This window comes from Neovison vison, chromosome 10 (assembly GCF_020171115.1).
Source record: "Neovison vison isolate M4711 chromosome 10, ASM_NN_V1, whole genome shotgun sequence".
NCBI lineage: Eukaryota > Metazoa > Chordata > Mammalia > Carnivora > Mustelidae > Neogale > Neogale vison.
The window spans coordinates 55,018,394-55,036,074 of NC_058100.1; the positions used below are offsets into that span (position 1 = coordinate 55,018,394).

Sequence of the window (17,681 nt, forward strand, 5' to 3'; positions counted from 1 at the left end):
ATCAATCACCAACCACCTGGGCAAAACTAGCCCATTCTAAAATAGGAACATGCATTAGAAAGATCTTGGGTTTCCTCATTCAGAAGCATTCCTGAAATTTACAAATAACAAAGACTCAGTGGGTTAAGCCTCTGCCTTGTCTCAGGTCACAGTTCTCCGGGCCTGGGATCTAGCCCCAAGCCCTGTACTGGGCTCTCTGCTAGGCGGGGAGCCTGCTTCCCCTCTCTCTCTGCCTCTCTGCCTACTTGTGATCTCTCTCTCTCTCTGTCAAATAAATAAATAAAGTCTTTAAAAAAAAATTGTATGGGGCGCCTGGGTGGCTCAGTGGGTTCAAGCCTCTGCCTTTGGCTCAGGTCATGATCCCAGGGTCCTGGGATCGAGAGCGACATCGGGCTCCCTGCTCTGCGGGAACTTCCTCTACTTGTAGTCCCTCTCTCACTGTCTCTCTCTCCATCAAATAAATAAATAAAACCTTTAATAAAAAGAAAAAAAAAAGAATTCTGGAAAAGGCAAAACTATGGTGACAGTAAAAATATCAATGGTGGCCATGGGGTAGGGGGTAGGGAATATAGAGAGATGACTAAACAGAGCACAGAGGATAAAGAGCAGTGAAGATTCTGTAGGGGGGCACCTGGCAACTCAGCAGATGGAGCATGCAACTCTTGATCTCAGGGTTGTGAGCTTGAGCCCCAAGTTGGTATAGAGATCACTTAAAAAATAAAATCAAAAGAAAGGAAGGAAGGAAGGGAAAGGAAAGAAAGGGAGGAAGAAAGGAAGGTAGACTGATTCTGTATGATACTAAAAGAGTGCATACATGCCACTCATTTGTCCAAATCCACAGAATATATACACCAAGTTCACTAATATGAACTATAGACTTTGTGTGATAATGATGTATTAATATGGGCTCATCAACTGTAACAAATGTGCCACTCTGGTCAGAGATGTTGGTATTTGGGGAGGTTATGTCGGGACAAGGAATGTAAGGTAAATCTCCATACCTTCCTTTCAATTCTGCTAAGAATCTAACCTGCTCAAAAAAGTCCTTAAAAAAAAAAAACTTTGGTTAATTGGTTAATTAATGGTCTATATAAACTATGATTTTCCAGAGTCTACTCCATTTTCCAACCTTTTTTTTTCCCAGTTAATTTTATCGTTAATGTTAGTTCTTGTTGCCATCCCTTGAATTAGGCTTTGTTTGACATAATAAACCTCCCTAGAATATACCTATATTAAAACCCATGCTAAAACGTCAGTCCTTAACTCAGTACTATGTAAGACATATACCTTAGTGATTCATCCAGCTAAAGCTAAGTGAAATAATATATTCAAACCATGTTCAAAAGAATTTTCATGAATGTCACTTCCTTCTTAACACTCTGAGAAACAAAGAAAAGAAGGAGGACACCAACAGCTGAGATGAAAGCCAGCAACTATGTTCTTAGAGGATTTGAACCATTATGTGTCTATGTCAGGTTATTTCAGTTGGAGCCTAACATAGTATAAATAAAGCCCCGATCATGGATTTGACCCTTAGCAGACCAACTGCTTTGACTCTATACTCATGCTCTTCCCTCCTTCATTTGGAAATATAGCATTAATGAAAAGGAATACCACTGGGGGAAAAACTCCATTTTTTGAAGGCAGTATTATTACCATTAGAATTCTGAGGGCTTTTAATACATGCTAAAACAATGCTTGAGGCACTACATGACATCTATGTAAACATACTTCAATATATTAAAAGTAGCAATATAGAAGTAGAATTTAAATTATAAGCCACAGGGGCGCCTGGGTGGCTCAGTGATAAGCGCTGCCTTCGGCTCAGGTCATGATCTCAGGGTCCTGGGATCGAGTCCCACATAGGGCTCTCTGCTCAGCAGGGAGCCTGCTTCCCTCTGTGCCTCTGTTCTCTCTCTGCCTGCCTCTCCGTCTACTTGTGATTTCTCTCTGTCAAATAAATAAATAAAATCTTAAAAAAAATAAAAATTAAATAAATAAAATAAAATAAATAAATTATAAGCCATAATTTCATATATTAGTGGTAGGAATTGCTTTCCAGGAAGGTCACACCAATTTGGCACTAAGTCTCGGGCCTTTAAAAACATACCCTTCTAGGAATTCAGCCTAAGGAAACAGTCAGAAATTCAATTTAAAGACTTGTACACAAAGACAATGAGTAGACTATAAAATCTGGGGAAATGTTAACATCTAAAATAGGATAATGATTAAATAAGTAATGTTAAATTATACTCATTAACAAATAATACTTTCATATTATAAAAGCTTAGTAATAAAACAGTGTGATACTGACACATCAGTATAGACAGACCAATAGAGTAGAAAATCTTGAAAGAAACTAAAATACAAATGGTAGTCTATCAAAGGATAGACTTTTTTTTTTTTAATTCATTTGACAGAAAGAGATCACAAATAGGCAGAGGCAGGCAGAGAGAGAGAAGGGGGAAAGCAGGCTTCCCACTGAGCAGAGAGCCTGATGCAGGACTTGACCCCAGGACCCTGAGATCATGACCCAAGCCGAAGGCAGAGGATTAACCCACTGAGCCACCCAGACGTCACTAGCAAAGGATAGAGAAGTCATCTTAAACCAGTGGACAAAAGAAGAGTTACTCAACAAATGGTGTTAGGAAAACTGGAAAGCCATTTTTTTTTAAATAATTGTATCTATATCTCATACCTTATAGCAGAATAATTCCAAATGTATCAAAGATTTAAGTGTAAAAAATGAAAACAAAGAAGTACTTCATAAACCATGAAGAATTATTTTATAACCTCAGAAGAGGATGGGTCATACTAACTTTAACATAAAAACAAAAAGCCATAGAAGACAAGGTGGATACATTCAACTGCATGAAAATAATTTTCTTATAGAGAGGGAAAGAAAAGACAAATGAAAATACTGGCAATTCATCACAGATAAAAGCCTCCTTATTTAATAAGGAGTTCCTACACATCACTAGGAAAAAGATTCAACCACCCAATAAAAATGGGCAGAAGATATATATAATCCACAGAAAAGGATACATTTAAATGGCTCTGTAAGATAGTCAATGTAAGAGAAATGAAAAATTAAACTAAGTCTATTTTTATCAATTAGATTTTCATATTCAAAAATTCTTGATAATTCCCTATGTGTAGAGAGATAATTCCCTATGCTAATTCCCTATGCACTCTCATACATTGTTGGCGAAATACAGTTACAACCTACAAGAGCAATTTGGGAATATCTGTCAAAGCTACAAGTACACATAACTTTGACCTATCGATTCTATGAATTTTTCTTACGAAAACATTCATACACAAGCAAAATGGCTTATATTCAAGATTATTCACTGCATTATCACTTGTACCAGCAAAACTTGGGAACTGGTTAAATAAATTATGATTCATTCAGGCATTATGCAGCCACAAAAAGAATGAGGAACTGCTTTACAAACTGACAGGAAACTATGTCAAAAATATATTAATAAGTGCACAGAGAGGGGATGTGAGGCAGGAATAACACAAGGTGCAGATAAATTCCTATAATGGGTTATCATTTACATAAAAAAGGAGAAAAAAGCAATACATACAGTAAAAAATATGATAATATCAACTCAGATTAAAGCAATTAACAACTGGCTCCAGACCCCCAGAACTCCCAGCCAACTTCCTTTGAGGGCCTGCTCCAGTTCATTCATTAACCTCGAAAGAAACATGACCTTGCATTTTTGAGAACAAAATTTCTTGGACCCCACTCTTCGTGGAGGTTTGTTTTTTGTTGTTGTTGTTGTTGTTGTTTTTGAGATTTCATTTGTTTATTTGACAGAGAGAGAGAGAGACAGTGAGAGAGGAATTCAAGCAAGGGGAATGAAAAAGGCAGAAGCAGGCTTCCTGCAGAGCAGGGAGCCTGATGCAAGCAGGGAGCCTGAGGTGAGACTAGAACAGGACCCTGGGATTATGACCTGAGCCAAGGCAGAAGCTTAAGGACTGAGCCACCCAGGCGCCCCCCCCCGCCCCCCGCCCCCGTAGAGTTTTTACATATCCATCTACTTATCCGTTTCTCTGGGCAGGGAATAGGTATGGGAGGATACATAAGAATTTCAAACATTTATTGATTGTGTGGAGTGAACAATGATTGCCTGCCAGATGGTAAGTAAGGGGTATGCAGGAGGAGAGAGGCCTCACAGAACATCTTTTTATATCTTTTGAATATTGAATGATGGAAATGTTTATGTGTATTTTTAATTAGTGCTTACTTCGGCAGCACATATATATTTTTTTAATTAAATTTAAAAACAAAAATATATTTGAAAAAGTTTTAAACATTTTTAAAAACCTAAGAAAATACAGTCAGAAACAAAACAGGATTTAAAGTATATGCAATATGACAGCAAATACATACAAAAAAGTACATTTTAGGGGACGCCTGGGCGGCTCAGTTGGTTAAGCCTCTACCTTCAGCTCGGGTCATGATCTCAGGTCCTGGGATCTAGCACCACATCGGGTGCTCTGCTCAGCAGGGAGCCTGCTTCCCCCCTCTCCCTCAGCCTGCCTCTCTGCCTACTTGTGATTTCTTGCTCTGTCAAATAAATGAGTAAAATCTTAAAAAAAAAAGTACATTTTTGCACAGAAAAGACAAGGATAAAATACAACAAAATATTTTTAAAAAATAGTTATCTCTGAGAGGTGTAATTACAGGTCACTTTAATTTTCTTTGGATTTTCCTATAATTCAAATTCTTTACATTAAGCACTACCATATTCATGAGAAAAAAGGCATTAATTTTTTAATGGTATGAATCAGAGAAGTCAGAAATTAAAATACAAGGCAGAAACTTACTAGGTATTATCCAGGTTTTTGAGCAGCATAAATGAAATCAAGTTTCCTTAAAACATTATTTCCAATTACAGAATAAAGAATTTATGGATAAAAAATTTAGAGATGAAAAATATCTAACCTGTCCTCTGCTCTACTTCTTAAAAATCACACTATGAGATTATTCTCATCCTCCTTCCTGGATGTTTTGTCCATTTTTGTTTTCTGTTACCTAGGTAATGGTACTTCCAGCATTTCCCTTAAAGACTGTGAAACTAACAATCTGGTATTTCTCACTGTCATGTTCTCCTGACCTTCAGCTTTGAAAGGCCATCTCCCTAAGGGAAAGCAGTAAGATCTAGAAGCTAAAACAGGAGGCTGAGGAATCTGAGGTTAGAATTCTAATCCTGACAAACTGTGGAATTTGTCTCCAATTTTGGGAACAAGCTAAACTTCCTGATCCAGTTTCCTTAATGAGGTAACTTAAAGGATTGTTTTGAAAATATTCAGGACTATCAACTTTAAAGTTTTTAACTTTCTACACTATTCTTTTGAATTTTGTTTTCTTGCCTTATGTCAAATATTTTCCTATGTAAATTTTTGCTCTCCCGAACAGTATCTGCAAGTATTACCAATCTTTTAGACTTGGGAGTTGAGTAAGGGGTACTTTTAGAAAGCCCACTAAAAAAATGACACAATGGGAACAGAACTTAAGCAATGCTGAAGACAATTTATGGAGGCATAAGAATGCAATCAGGATCTACATTGGACTCTTTAGAGCAAAGACAACTCAGGCAACTAATGAATGTAACTAACACTTGGTGGGAAGGCAGAACTCAGACTCCTAACATCCAAACCTACTATAGAGATAAGGAAGATGATAACCTTTGTGTTACAGCCCAGCAAATGAAGTTTTGTCATGCCTTGAAGCGTTCAATTTCTATTTCTTTTGTTTACAGTAGACCCACTGACAGACACTACTTTACTACCTTGACCTCAGCATATCTTCTTCTCTACCTCTTGCACATCAGGTACTTCCTGATGGCTGCCTTCTCATTAGAAAATAAGCTACATTAAATTTGTAAAGGGTTCCCTACCTACAGGTCTTGCAAAGCACTTGATAGCCTTTGGGAAGAAAGAGGTTTTTACAAACATCAGAGGGCAATTATCCCTCTGCCAAGAGAGGGTGAAGCAATTTCAGTGGTGCCCTCAGCACACTTCAAACTCCTCCTCCTGGTTAACAAGACCAAACACCTCTCTTGTTACTTAAAAGTTATTACAATAGGGAGGGACTAGGGAGCAGACAACTGAATTTTTTCTGGATTAACTCAGGCATTAGTTGAATGCTTTTTTGTGGCTCACCTACTTTAAAAGGTGATCAAATCACTCTGTGCTACTGAAAAGAGCAACTGCAAAGAACAATTACATAAACCCTCTGGTTCAACTTACCTCATCCTTCTTTCTAATGAAAGAAAGCATTAGAAACCACTGCCTTGCCACCACTTCCTTAGTAATCTCAGTAAAACCTACTTGCTTGGTCATGTGAATTCCTTTTTTTTCCTTAGCAAATCAGAGAAATTTATTTCATTCAAAATAATGAGACACAATTGTACATCATATTTTTTAAAGTCCATGAACTGAATTTTATATGATGTCGAAAAGATAAAGGCACTCCTTGTAAGTGAACTATTCTCAAACAGGTGCATTCTAGAACTTTGCATTATTTATGTCAGAAAATTTGTTCATATCCTCAATTCCATACCTATAATTCCTAAATCCGAAAAGGTCTGAAAACACTTTCTTGGGGCACCTGGGTGGCTCAGTGGGTTAAAGCCTCTGCTTTTGGCTCAGGTCATGATCCCAGGGTCCTGGGATGGAGCCGGCTCTCTGCTCAGCAGGGAGCCTGCTTCCCCCCACCCCCTCTGCCTGCCTCTCTGCCTATTTGTGATCTCTGTCTGTCAAATAAATAAATAAAATCTTCCAAAAAAAAACCACTTTCTTCATAACTTGTTTAGCAGTAAAATGTGACCTTCACTGACATAACACTATTTATAGTGTTATACCATACTTAGTGTGGAATTTTACTTAACCATAGGAATATTAATATGATTGATTCCTGGACGTTTTTCCAGGCCCCACTAAGGGGGTTATGTCACTGTATATATATCATTTTTCTACAATCAAAAAAAATTTTAATTCTGAAATACTCTAGTCTTAATGATTATGGAAAAGAGATTATAATTGTATAGTTCTATTCTTCGAAAATACTTTCATTCCTTGAAAATGAAATAGCATAGCAACAAACCAACATGACAGAGGGTACAAAAATACTAAGATATGATAAAGGAAATTGTCGATATCTCTAACACTAACAGAACACAAAATTTAAATGAGATATACAAACTTTCTCTCAAAGGAAAAAGGGGGGGGGGCTATATGAAATCAATGTAATTTAAAATAAACAGTATATTCCGAGGCATTCTTGATAATTCTCTCATTTCAGTGAACAACTGTCTATGCCTAATATACATAAAATATATTGGGAAATTAACATATCAGCATTCAAAGCTAATGTCATATCCTAAGTACTGAACTCAAGAATTGTTAAAATATTAATAATCATTATAGAAGTTCAATTAATAGTATTTGAGGAAATTAAAACACTTAAGTTAACAATGAACTTAACATGTTTGGGGATGTACTCAGTACACATTCACTGATATTCTTAAAGCAATCAGCTAGAGCAGACAAAACTTGGTTGAACAATTTCATTCACGACACACTAACACACAAAAAGTCAAGCATGAAGTTCATATTTAAGATATGTAAGAATGAGTGATTCACTGAGAATATTCAAAGTTAATTATGTTAAGAACATTCCTTATAAGGCCAGTGAATTGGTGGTATCTAATTCATACTGGACCAAAAGGAAACAACTTTCTGGACTTGTTACTGGTTACAATGTTTTAAGTAAATATAAAGGTATATTCTCTAAAAATGCAATGAAACATATCTTATTCTTTGTTCTAATTCATGAAACATAAGCAAAACAATTTACTACAAACAAGGAAAACTGTTCCCCATCAACTCATATCGAGTTCATGAGAAATTCTTACCAAATTCTCATTGCCACATTTCCAGAATTATATGGTATATGATGCAGTATGATTAATTCTTTCTCTGTTCTGCTTACTGAAATAGTACCAGCCTTTAGAAAATTTCCAGCAGATCCCTATCAGTCAATAAACAATAAGCTATATACTAGCTTAATGGTAAGCAATAATGCTGATGTTATTTATTTTATTAAGTGAATATTTTAGATAAGTCCTACTTACACTATTAAAATCAAAACCATATGATTTCTTGGTGAGCACTTTAGTGTGATAACTATTTCCTCTTCTAGCTATCTGAGGGTACATCTGTGCATATACTTGGAGACCTGTTGTGCTGATGGGTGCAAAGCTCCAATGCAGTCGCCACCAGAGACCGGTATCTTCAATTTCTCCCAGTGTCCTGCACTCGCCATCCATTCATGGTAAAGTAGTTAATTTTAATGTTCTCATTGTTTACCAGAAAGCACAGACAGTGAGGCTGGCTTTGCCGCTCCCGTTTCCTTTTGCTAGGCGGCTGTGCTTTTTCAGCCAATTGACTTTGCTTTGAGGCTATAAATATCTGAAAAATGTTCTGCATTTGATGCTCTTGGATTCTGCATCCATATTTAGCTGTTTGTGGCATGCCTTTGTTTAAGCTACTCTGCCACCCATACAATCAGTCAGGTTGAGATCTGGATGGTCAAAGGACACATGACTCAACATTCAACAGACACTATGAGCAAGGTACCAATCTGCTAGACACGGTGACAATGAAGGGGGTGGCAAGACAGGAATACAAAGACAAACAAGACAGACTTCCTGGTATCAAACATTTTATAGTCTTGACAGGGCATGGGCATGACTTATTATAAAACTGTAATGAAACAAATGAAGGATTTTACAACTAAAAGAAAATGAAGAATAGGGCAGCATATTTTCTCCTTAGCTATGTATCAAAGATAGGCATTTGTGTTTTAAATATACATCTACCTATTATAAAGCTCTGACAAATTCCAGAAAAAGTTTTCCAATCCTGGCAATACACAGAACTCTGAATATATGTATTATCAACAAAATAATCAATAACAAGCTCAAAACAGGGCCTAGTCTTCGAATTTCATGAGGCAAACTAATAAAATATTATTTCCCAAAGTTTCTGTTAAGGCATTCAGGTTGAGGGGAGGGGTTGTTACTGACGTTTGTTTGCAAGTTGATTTCAAACATAAGTATATGGTAGAGGATGTGAATCATAGCCAGAAGCCAGGAGCACTTAATACAGCTCCTTACTTTGTACCCTTTGAAATCCACATGGGTATTTCAGTACTTAAAACTTTACCTGAGCAAGATCCCCATTTCCCCCACCTTCCTATCTTGTCAAAACATTCCAAACAAATATACATCTGCCCTTAACATTCCTGCTTTCACAACTAAGTTCACTGACCTTTCGATAAAAGTGCTCCCCAGAAGCCCCTGACAATCATGATTTAAACTCATTAAGGGCTTGCCTATCCCCAAGAGTCAGCCTGGAATTGGTAGGCCAAGTTATAGGTGAAATAATAGGGCAGGCCACAGAATCAGACAACTCCACAGTTAAAATGGACCACAGATACCAATTAGTCCAGATTCTCCATTTATGTAGAAACCTAGAGCCACAGAGTTAAAATTACTTAGCCAAAGTTAGGCAACTAATTTGTGGCAAAGAGAGAATGAAAACCCCGGTTCTCAATTCCCAGTTGTATACTCTAGGTTCCCAGTTTCTGAATTTCTTTTAAAAAACATTAGACTACACTCATAAAAGTTGGCTTAAATTGTGCAGAAGAACCTAAACATTCCAAAACAATCAGAAATTGAACACACAAACAAACAATAAGGAAAAAAAATGAACTAGTGTTTTCCAAACTGATTTTCTATATTCAATTATTTTTACTTCAAAGCTTTTCAAAGAATTATGCAATAGGCAACTTAAAAACTAGCTAAGGACACAGAAAAGTAAAGAATCATTCAGATAGCTTTGAAATATTTACATCAAACTGAAGACAATAAAGTAGTATCCAGGACGAGCTTCCTTAGAGGAAGGAAAGTAGCAGAACTAAACAGTAAATAAAAACAACATCTGGTTATTGATAGGGAAGACAAAAAAGTTACAATGCACTGGAAAGTCTGCAACTTGACACTGAAACGCACCGTCCGTATGAGTAGAGAATATATGTATGTATACTTACCCATACAGACTTAAGAATATCCACATATTTTTTTTTGTATATACACACATCCCCCTCCCACAAATCTACCCCTAAAAATGGACAACAAAAACATGCACATATTTTTATGGGTTTCAAGCAAAAACAATAATTTATGCTAGGTCTGGATTACACAGACAAAACAGTTTTGGACACTGAAATACCAAATTATCATATATTCTTGCAGTAACATAGCCCTATCTCTAACTGTATGTAAAAAACAATGTGCCAAAGAAGTACGTAAGGATAAAAAGGAGGATACGATGGGGAAATGTAACTACAGTATACTCTAATTCAAGCTTATTTGCAGGTTCTCATCAACCTTTCCTATAAGCTATCAGATAAGTGGGACCAGCAGGTGGATGGAAAATCAGGCACTAAAGTTTTTAATTTGCTGAGAATGAATTGGGTGACCTTGCATCATCTCCTACTTCTTTGCTTTAATTCTTTCGGGTACTTAGAATAACATAAAAAACCATGTATAAACATCAAGCAAAATATAAAGTGGTACATATATAAATCCTTAAGAATGGGTTATAAAACCTATAGGATTTTTAGAACTGAAAGAGCCATTAAGAGATTATTTAATCCAATTCACTCATTTTACAGATGAAGAATCAGAGGTTAAAAAAAAAGTGATCCCAAATCACATCGCCACTTTATTGTCAGAACCAAGACAAAACCTCAAATCTGTGGATTCCTTGTTCTGTGATCTTTCTGATAGTGATGGACTTGAAATGAACTATCTATCTAGAGAGATAACTTCTAAATCTTGATGACTACTGAATAGTAAAAATATACCCTCTTCTGAAGGATGAAGAAAAAAAGCATAATGTACGTGATCACTACAGGCTTAGATTGCACATGACTGGAGGATAACATCTTAACCTTGTCTTTGATCCCAGGTGCTTCAAATTTGCCCTCTTATATTCAGCCACATCACTAATGTCTTGTGTTCACATGAGCTAAGTGATAAACATCTTGACGTTTTAATATTTTGCAAAGCCACAGCTCAGTCCTGAATTCCAGGCTTTAAATCCTTGGGCTATGAGTTTTCCAAACCAGCATGGTTTTAATGCTGCCACAAGGCTCACCCTAATAGAATCTCATCATTCAGTTTTAATTAAAGAGGTGGTTACTAGGAATGCAGAAAGGGAAAGTTTTAGTGTGTTCATCACTTTTAACTTGCTGATTAGCAACCCAGTCACTTTACAAAGAGAACCAGAAACAATAGTGCAATCTGACACAATCCACACCCCTTGGACTAAGTGGTTGCCTTTGGGAGAATGAGGTTCAGAAAGAGGTTATAGATTAGTCTGTTCCCACCAAATAAATATTTTTTGTTATTCTATTTTATTTTATTATCTTATCCACTGCTAAGCTATTTCATAGTATCTTGGGTTTCCAGCCTTGCCTCACTCAAGAAAAAGAAATGAAACTCGGTTCGCTGAATTTCATGGCGTGTTCCATCAGACCTCCTTGAAATTGGTTGACAGTTCCCTCGAAGTTAGCACCTAATTATGAAGTCTGCATAGCTCAACTCTGCCTTAAACTTCCTGCAGGTGTTTGAAAAGGTCCAAAGACCGTACTGGATGACATCTCTCGGCTCAAGCGCTAGTCTGGAGAAACTTGTCAGAAACGCACGCCAGAACAAAAAGCAATGTGGGAAACTGACCCAGGAAGGATGGGGACTGAGAACAGGACTTGAGACTAGGGATGAATTTCAGCCAGAGCAAAAACACCAGCCTCTAGGATGGCCTGTGGTCCTTACCGTACACCCGCACCCAGCTCTGTTGCTGGCACACGGACTCCAGAAGGATCCGATCCAACATGCCACCAGCCACGGCCCCACCGACTGGGACAACTGCTTCCAGCTCCTCCGGGGGTAGCGGCGAGTCAGACTCCAGTCCTGGGAACATCTCCGGCCAGGACAGCGCCTCCGCGGCTCCTCCGGACGACGGGGAGAGCTCCATGGTGCCCGGGAGGGACAAGGCGGCGGCGGGGCCGGCGCGCAAGTCCGCGCCCTGCCTGCGGGAAGGGGAGGAGGAGAGCGCAGCGGCGGGGGCAAGGACCGGAGCGGCAGCCGGCACCAACGGGGCTCACCTCCTTCCCCGCCGCCCACTGCCCGCGGCTCGGGCGCTGCAGCCCACCTGCAGCCGGCGGGCGGGACCCAGGCCGGGAGGCGGATCCAGCGTGGCCCCGGCCGGGGGTGGGTCCGGGCTCAGGTGTGGGTCCCTCCCGGGAGGGGACGTGGAAGGACCCGGGAGGGGCGGCTCACCCGCCTGCCCCCGCGGAGCCGCCTTCCTCAATCCCCGCCGGCGTCTCTAGCGGCCAGACCCGGCGGGAGCTTGGAGCCGGGGATGGAGTGGGGCCGGGCAGGGCAGGGCTGGGGGCGTCGCCGCCAGGGGCCGCCCCCTCTGACCGGCTCCCGCCGCCGCCGTCGCCTCAGAGCTTCGGAGTGTCCGCTCCCTCAGGGAAGGGGGGCGGTGGCCCCGGGTTCTCGCCCGCCAGTCCTCGGCCCCCACCCCAGGAATGAGCCGGCCCGCCCCCCTAACTCTCAGGCCACGGCTCCCGCCGCGGCTCGGGCTCCGGCTCCGGCTCCGCCACCGATCCCACAAGCCCGGCAGCCGCGGCGGCGGCAGGCGGCATCCCAGGGTGATAGGCCGGAGCAATCGAGGGCCGAGGGCTGGGCCGCGTGTGCAATCGAGTAACGACGCGGAGGAGGAACTGCCACCAAAGGCAGGAAAAATCGGACACCGAATTATTCATCTGGCCAGTCCCGCCTACTTTCTAAAGACCCTCTACCCGACCGCCCAGTAGCGCGCGGTACGGGTCTCCCGAGCAGCAGCAAAAGCGGGGACGGCGTGGGGAGGCGGGGAGGAGAAGGGGTGCGGGAAATTTGAAAAGAAAGGAAAAGAGCTTCCCTTCCCCTCTTTCCACCTCTTTCCCTTCATGCAGTTATTTATGTATTCATTTATTTGGACCGACATTTCGTTCTTACTGGAGGAAGAGATTAGAGAGGCTGCTTTATTTTACAGTTGCCCAAAGGGAAACGCCTCCTTCCTTCCCAGAGGAGAGACTTGGCAGCGGGATCTGGATTGTGGGATCTGCGCTTTGCGCCTGTCCGCGCCGAGGCTGGACTTGTCATCGGTTTAGAATAGCATGGTTACGAAGTGTGGTGTGGATGGATAGACGGGCCTCGCGAGCACAAGAAATGCTCAAAAGCCCAGTATTAACCAAACATGTTTCTCTTTCTTTTGCCTTTGATCTTTGTGCAACGTGTTGGCTTTTTTTCCTCTAATGATATCACAAGCGTTTTATTTTTGGTCTGTTTGGAGACTGTCTCCCTTGACCTTGGTTTTGATTTTTCTGCCCACCCAAAGCGGTATTCGCTAGTTCAGGTTAAAAAGATTGCTGGCAGGGACGCCTGGGTGGCTCAGTTGGTTAAGCAGCTGCCTTCGGCTCAGGTCATGGTCCCAGCGTCCTGGGATCGAGTCCCATATTGGGCTCCTTGCTCAGCGGGGAGCCTGCTTCTCCCTTGCCTCTGCCTGCCACTCTGTCTGCCTGTGCTTGCTCTCTCTCCCTCTCTCTCTCTCTGACAAATAAATAAAATCTTTAAAAAAAAAAAAAAGATTGCTGGCAAAGTAGTGATAATTTTTAAACCGAAAAGTAACAACTTAAACAGTGCCTCGCACGTAGTAGTTCTCCAACAATGTTTCTTGAACATGCTGCTTGAAATGGAGGAGTTCCACAAGTATATGGCGCTTTTGGTTTAGTACATGGGGGGCATCCCCCCACCCATTTCTTCCTACTTTGCACAGAGACTGGTCTACAAGGGGATGCTTTTGTTTTCTGGTCTTATGATATCCTGGTATGTTGTTTGGGCTTATCAAGAACTATAAGGATGCATTTCGTAATTTTCTCCAAACTGTTTAGGGAAATAGTATTTCAAAGCAGGAAGTGACCTTCAAGATAATCTCATTCTGCCTTTTGTTTAATGGTTGAGGAAACTGAGAAACATCCATGTTACCTGACAAATCAACTATCAGTACATATAGGTCTGCAGTGTCTCAATGATGATGCCTATTTCAACTTTGTTCCTCAAGAACCTTTTGTAATTGAGCTTGTTGATGCATGGTTTGGTGATGCATTGAAGTGATCATTTCCGGTATCCTAAAACCCTGATTTCTTACTATCTGACTCCATAGTCAGACTTCCAAGTCTAAATCATATTGTTCAGTGCTGGAGTGGAATGGGAAGGTATCGAAGCTAGGAGATTTTAGGGCCCGGCACTAAACAGAGCTAGCGCATTTTTATTTATACTAAACTACTGCTGAAGTCATGGTAACAGAAGTCAGAGAGCAGGTGGATAATGGGCATCAGGTGTACAAATTTGAGCACTCTTTATTAGTCAATATGTAAGGAATTTATTTAGCCAAGTAATTATCTCAAAGCAGCATTAGGAGTGGTGTATGAAACATTCATAGTTTTTTTTTTTTCTCGAGCTTATTCTCTTGTGGCATCATTCATTGTTGAGCTAAAGAAAAAGCTCTCAATAATCCTACTTTCTTCATGTAGACTCTCCAAATCCCCAGTCCCTGCTTTACCTCCCTGTCCTGCCCTCAGACTAGCTGCAGTGATTATCTAATTGCTTAAGTAATAATATGTCTGGAATTTATCTGATGTTTATAACTTAAAGAGAAAATAGTTCACAACCTGAACAATAGTTCTCTGAGATTAGCAGAACCAGTTTTTTTTTTTAAGATTTTATTTTTTATTTATTTGACAGAGATCAGAAGTAGGCAGAGAGGCAGGCAGAGAGAGGAAGAAGCAGGCTCCCTGCTGAGCAGAGAGCCCAAAGCGGGGCTTGATCCCAGGACCCTGGGATCCTGACCTGAGCTGAAGGTAGAGGCTTTAACACACTGAGCCACCCAGGTGCCCCAGAACTGGTATTTTTTTAAATCACCATTGAGCCAATGAAAAAAATTGAAGCATAGAATTCTATCAAGCAACCTACCTATAGTCAAATAGTAGACAGATTAAAACCCCAGTCTCCTAAACTTTTAATTCATTGATGGATCTGAATTCCTTAAGGTTTTTATCTGCCCCACCACCACGCTGAGTGAGTAGAGCTGTCCTAATAGTATGGAGCCAAAAGCAAATATTCCATAGTTTTTACAAATTATTATCACTTAAGGGATTCCTGGGTGGCTCAGTCCGTTAAGTATCTGCCTTCAGCTCAGGTCATGATCTCTGGGTCCTGGGATGGAGCCCTGTATTGGGTTCCCTGCTCAGCAGGGCATCTGCTGTTCCCTCTCCCTGGGCTCCTCACCCCTGCTTGTGCTCTCTCACTCTCAAATAAATAAATAATCTTAAAAAACAAATTATTGTCACTTAAAGAAAATATTGGAGAAAAAACAAACAAAAGTGACAAGCCAATCGGCATTGCAGGAAAGCAGTTACTCCTACTACGATTTATACCAGTGGTATCTCCCTGGTGTAATCCCAGATCTTAATGTGAACATAAATCCTTGGCTGATAAAGTCTTAGTTTACATTGTAGTTTGCAAACAGGCCTTTGTGTGTGAACTACAATAGAGCTAAAGTCTCATTTCCCAGCCTGCCCTACCCCCTCCTCCTTTTCCTCCCTCTAGAATTTCAGACACTAAGCTCTCAGAGGTCATCTCCGTATTTATTGTCATTGGAACTCAATTCCAAGAATCAAATCGAAACCCCAGGACAAATGGGAACTAAAATTGGGGAACTGTGGAGGAGAAAAAACTAATAAATTCCCCCAAGTAATAGGCTGAAAAACAAAGGTTGGGTTTTCAAAAGAAAGAAAGAGGCCTTGGGTTCAGAGTGCATATTACCAATCCAGGTTTCCTGTTCTTATCCTAAAGTAGAGTACACCTATGAAAGCTTTCATAAACTGAAATGACATAAAGCAAAGCAGCACTTACTGATGATTAAATGGAAAATTTTTTGAGCGTTCCCAGACCCAAAAAATAACCTCTCAGGCTTTTCTGATACTCAGGACCCATCTTGCTAAAGGATGCACAGAATAAATCAAGATAAGCTCACAGACTGTTCAAAACTATGGTGGCTCCACGCTGAGATGCTGAAGGTAGTTCCAGGGGAAGGAGCTTGGGGGCACCACTTTTTGGTCAGGGCACACACTGCCTGTTATCTGGGCTTACTGCAAATGCTGAACGTTATTTTTGCTTTTCTCCTTTTTTCATACAGTGAAAATCCTTATCAGATTTCCTTAGATCAGTGAAAACAGGTACTATTGTAGGTCTTTCATAAAAGCAAAATAGCATAATGAGAATTTTCTATACATTCGAAAGATGCCCGTATTAAGGAGAGACAAGGATTTGGAACCTTGGCTCTCACAAACTGAGGACCAGGTGTGCATCCAGTTTTCTCCTCTTTTCACCTGTCAGAAAACACACATTCCCTCATCACAAATGTTCTTAACTATTTTCTTACAGCCGGTCCCTTTTAGGCTCTCTAGACACGACTCCGAAGCTGCTAATCCCCCAAGCAGTAAATGCAACATTTAAAGTGTGGCTCGGGGGCGCCTGGGTGGCTCAGTGGGTTAAAGCCTCTGCCTTTGGCTCAGGTCATGATCCCAGGGTCCTGGGATTGAGCCCCGCATTAGGCTTTCTGCTGGGCAGGGAGCCTGCGTCCCTTCCTCTCTCTCTGCCTGCCTCTCTGCCTGCTTGTGATCTGTCTGTCAAATGAATAAATAAAATCTTTATAAAAATAAAAAATAAAAAAATAAAGTGTGATTCGCCAGCAGCTCCCTCCCTATATTCTCTTTCCCGTTGGCCACGACGATGCAGCACTGCCGACTGCACGCTATAGCACTGACCATGCCCAGTTCCTCATAAGGAAAGAATTTAGACATTTCTCGAGATTCTGTTGTCCATCTTCGTTTTGCTCCTGCCTCCATCTCCAATTCTCTGGTCATCTATTCACTTCTGCGGTTTCAACTCTCACTTGGATAGTGTTGACTTTAAGATCTCCATCCCTAGCCCCAGCCCCTGGACTGAGAACCAGTCAGGAGTCTGTAAATGCTGAACACCTCCAGTAAGATATGCTTCCGGTACTTCAGACTCAGCACACTGGAAAGTGAACTCCCTCCCCCTGTCCTAGACCCAAACACCCTTCCCTTCATGAATTTCCCTTCTATATTCAGTGCAGCTGGTAGGTTCTACCTCAGACTTGGCTTGAACGTGGAGTTACCTTTCAGTCTTCTCCTCCACCGTAGCATAAATCCAACCAACCCCTGCTTTCTGCTCCCAGTGACACCATTCTAGCTCCGGCCAGGTTAGCTTTCACCGTGCTAAAAGCAGTAACTTTTTAGTTGTCCTCCTTCCCCTGAGGCCTTTCTACCTCCAGTTTATCCTACACTCTGCAGTAAGTGAATTATCCTAAAGCACAGTTCAGACCAGGTCACATCCAAGCTCAAAAACAGCTCCCTGGGCACCTGGGTGGCTCAGTGGGTTAAAGCCTCTGCCTTCGGCTCA

General features: G+C 40.9%; 1 protein-coding gene across 4 annotated transcripts in view; it reads right to left on the reverse strand.

Moving 5' to 3' along the window:
- RASAL2 (RAS protein activator like 2) overlaps positions 1-12,266 on the reverse strand; it is a 357,312-nt gene extending 345,046 nt beyond the window's left edge. For all 4 annotated transcript variants that reach the window (XM_044267341.1, XM_044267340.1, XM_044267339.1 and 1 more), the window contains exon 1: positions 11,922-12,266. In XM_044267341.1, the coding sequence (XP_044123276.1) occupies positions 11,922-12,123 (202 nt within the window). In that variant the 5' untranslated portion in view covers positions 12,124-12,266. The remainder of the gene's footprint in view (positions 1-11,921) is intronic.
- Between the last annotated feature and the right edge of the window lie 5,415 nt (positions 12,267-17,681).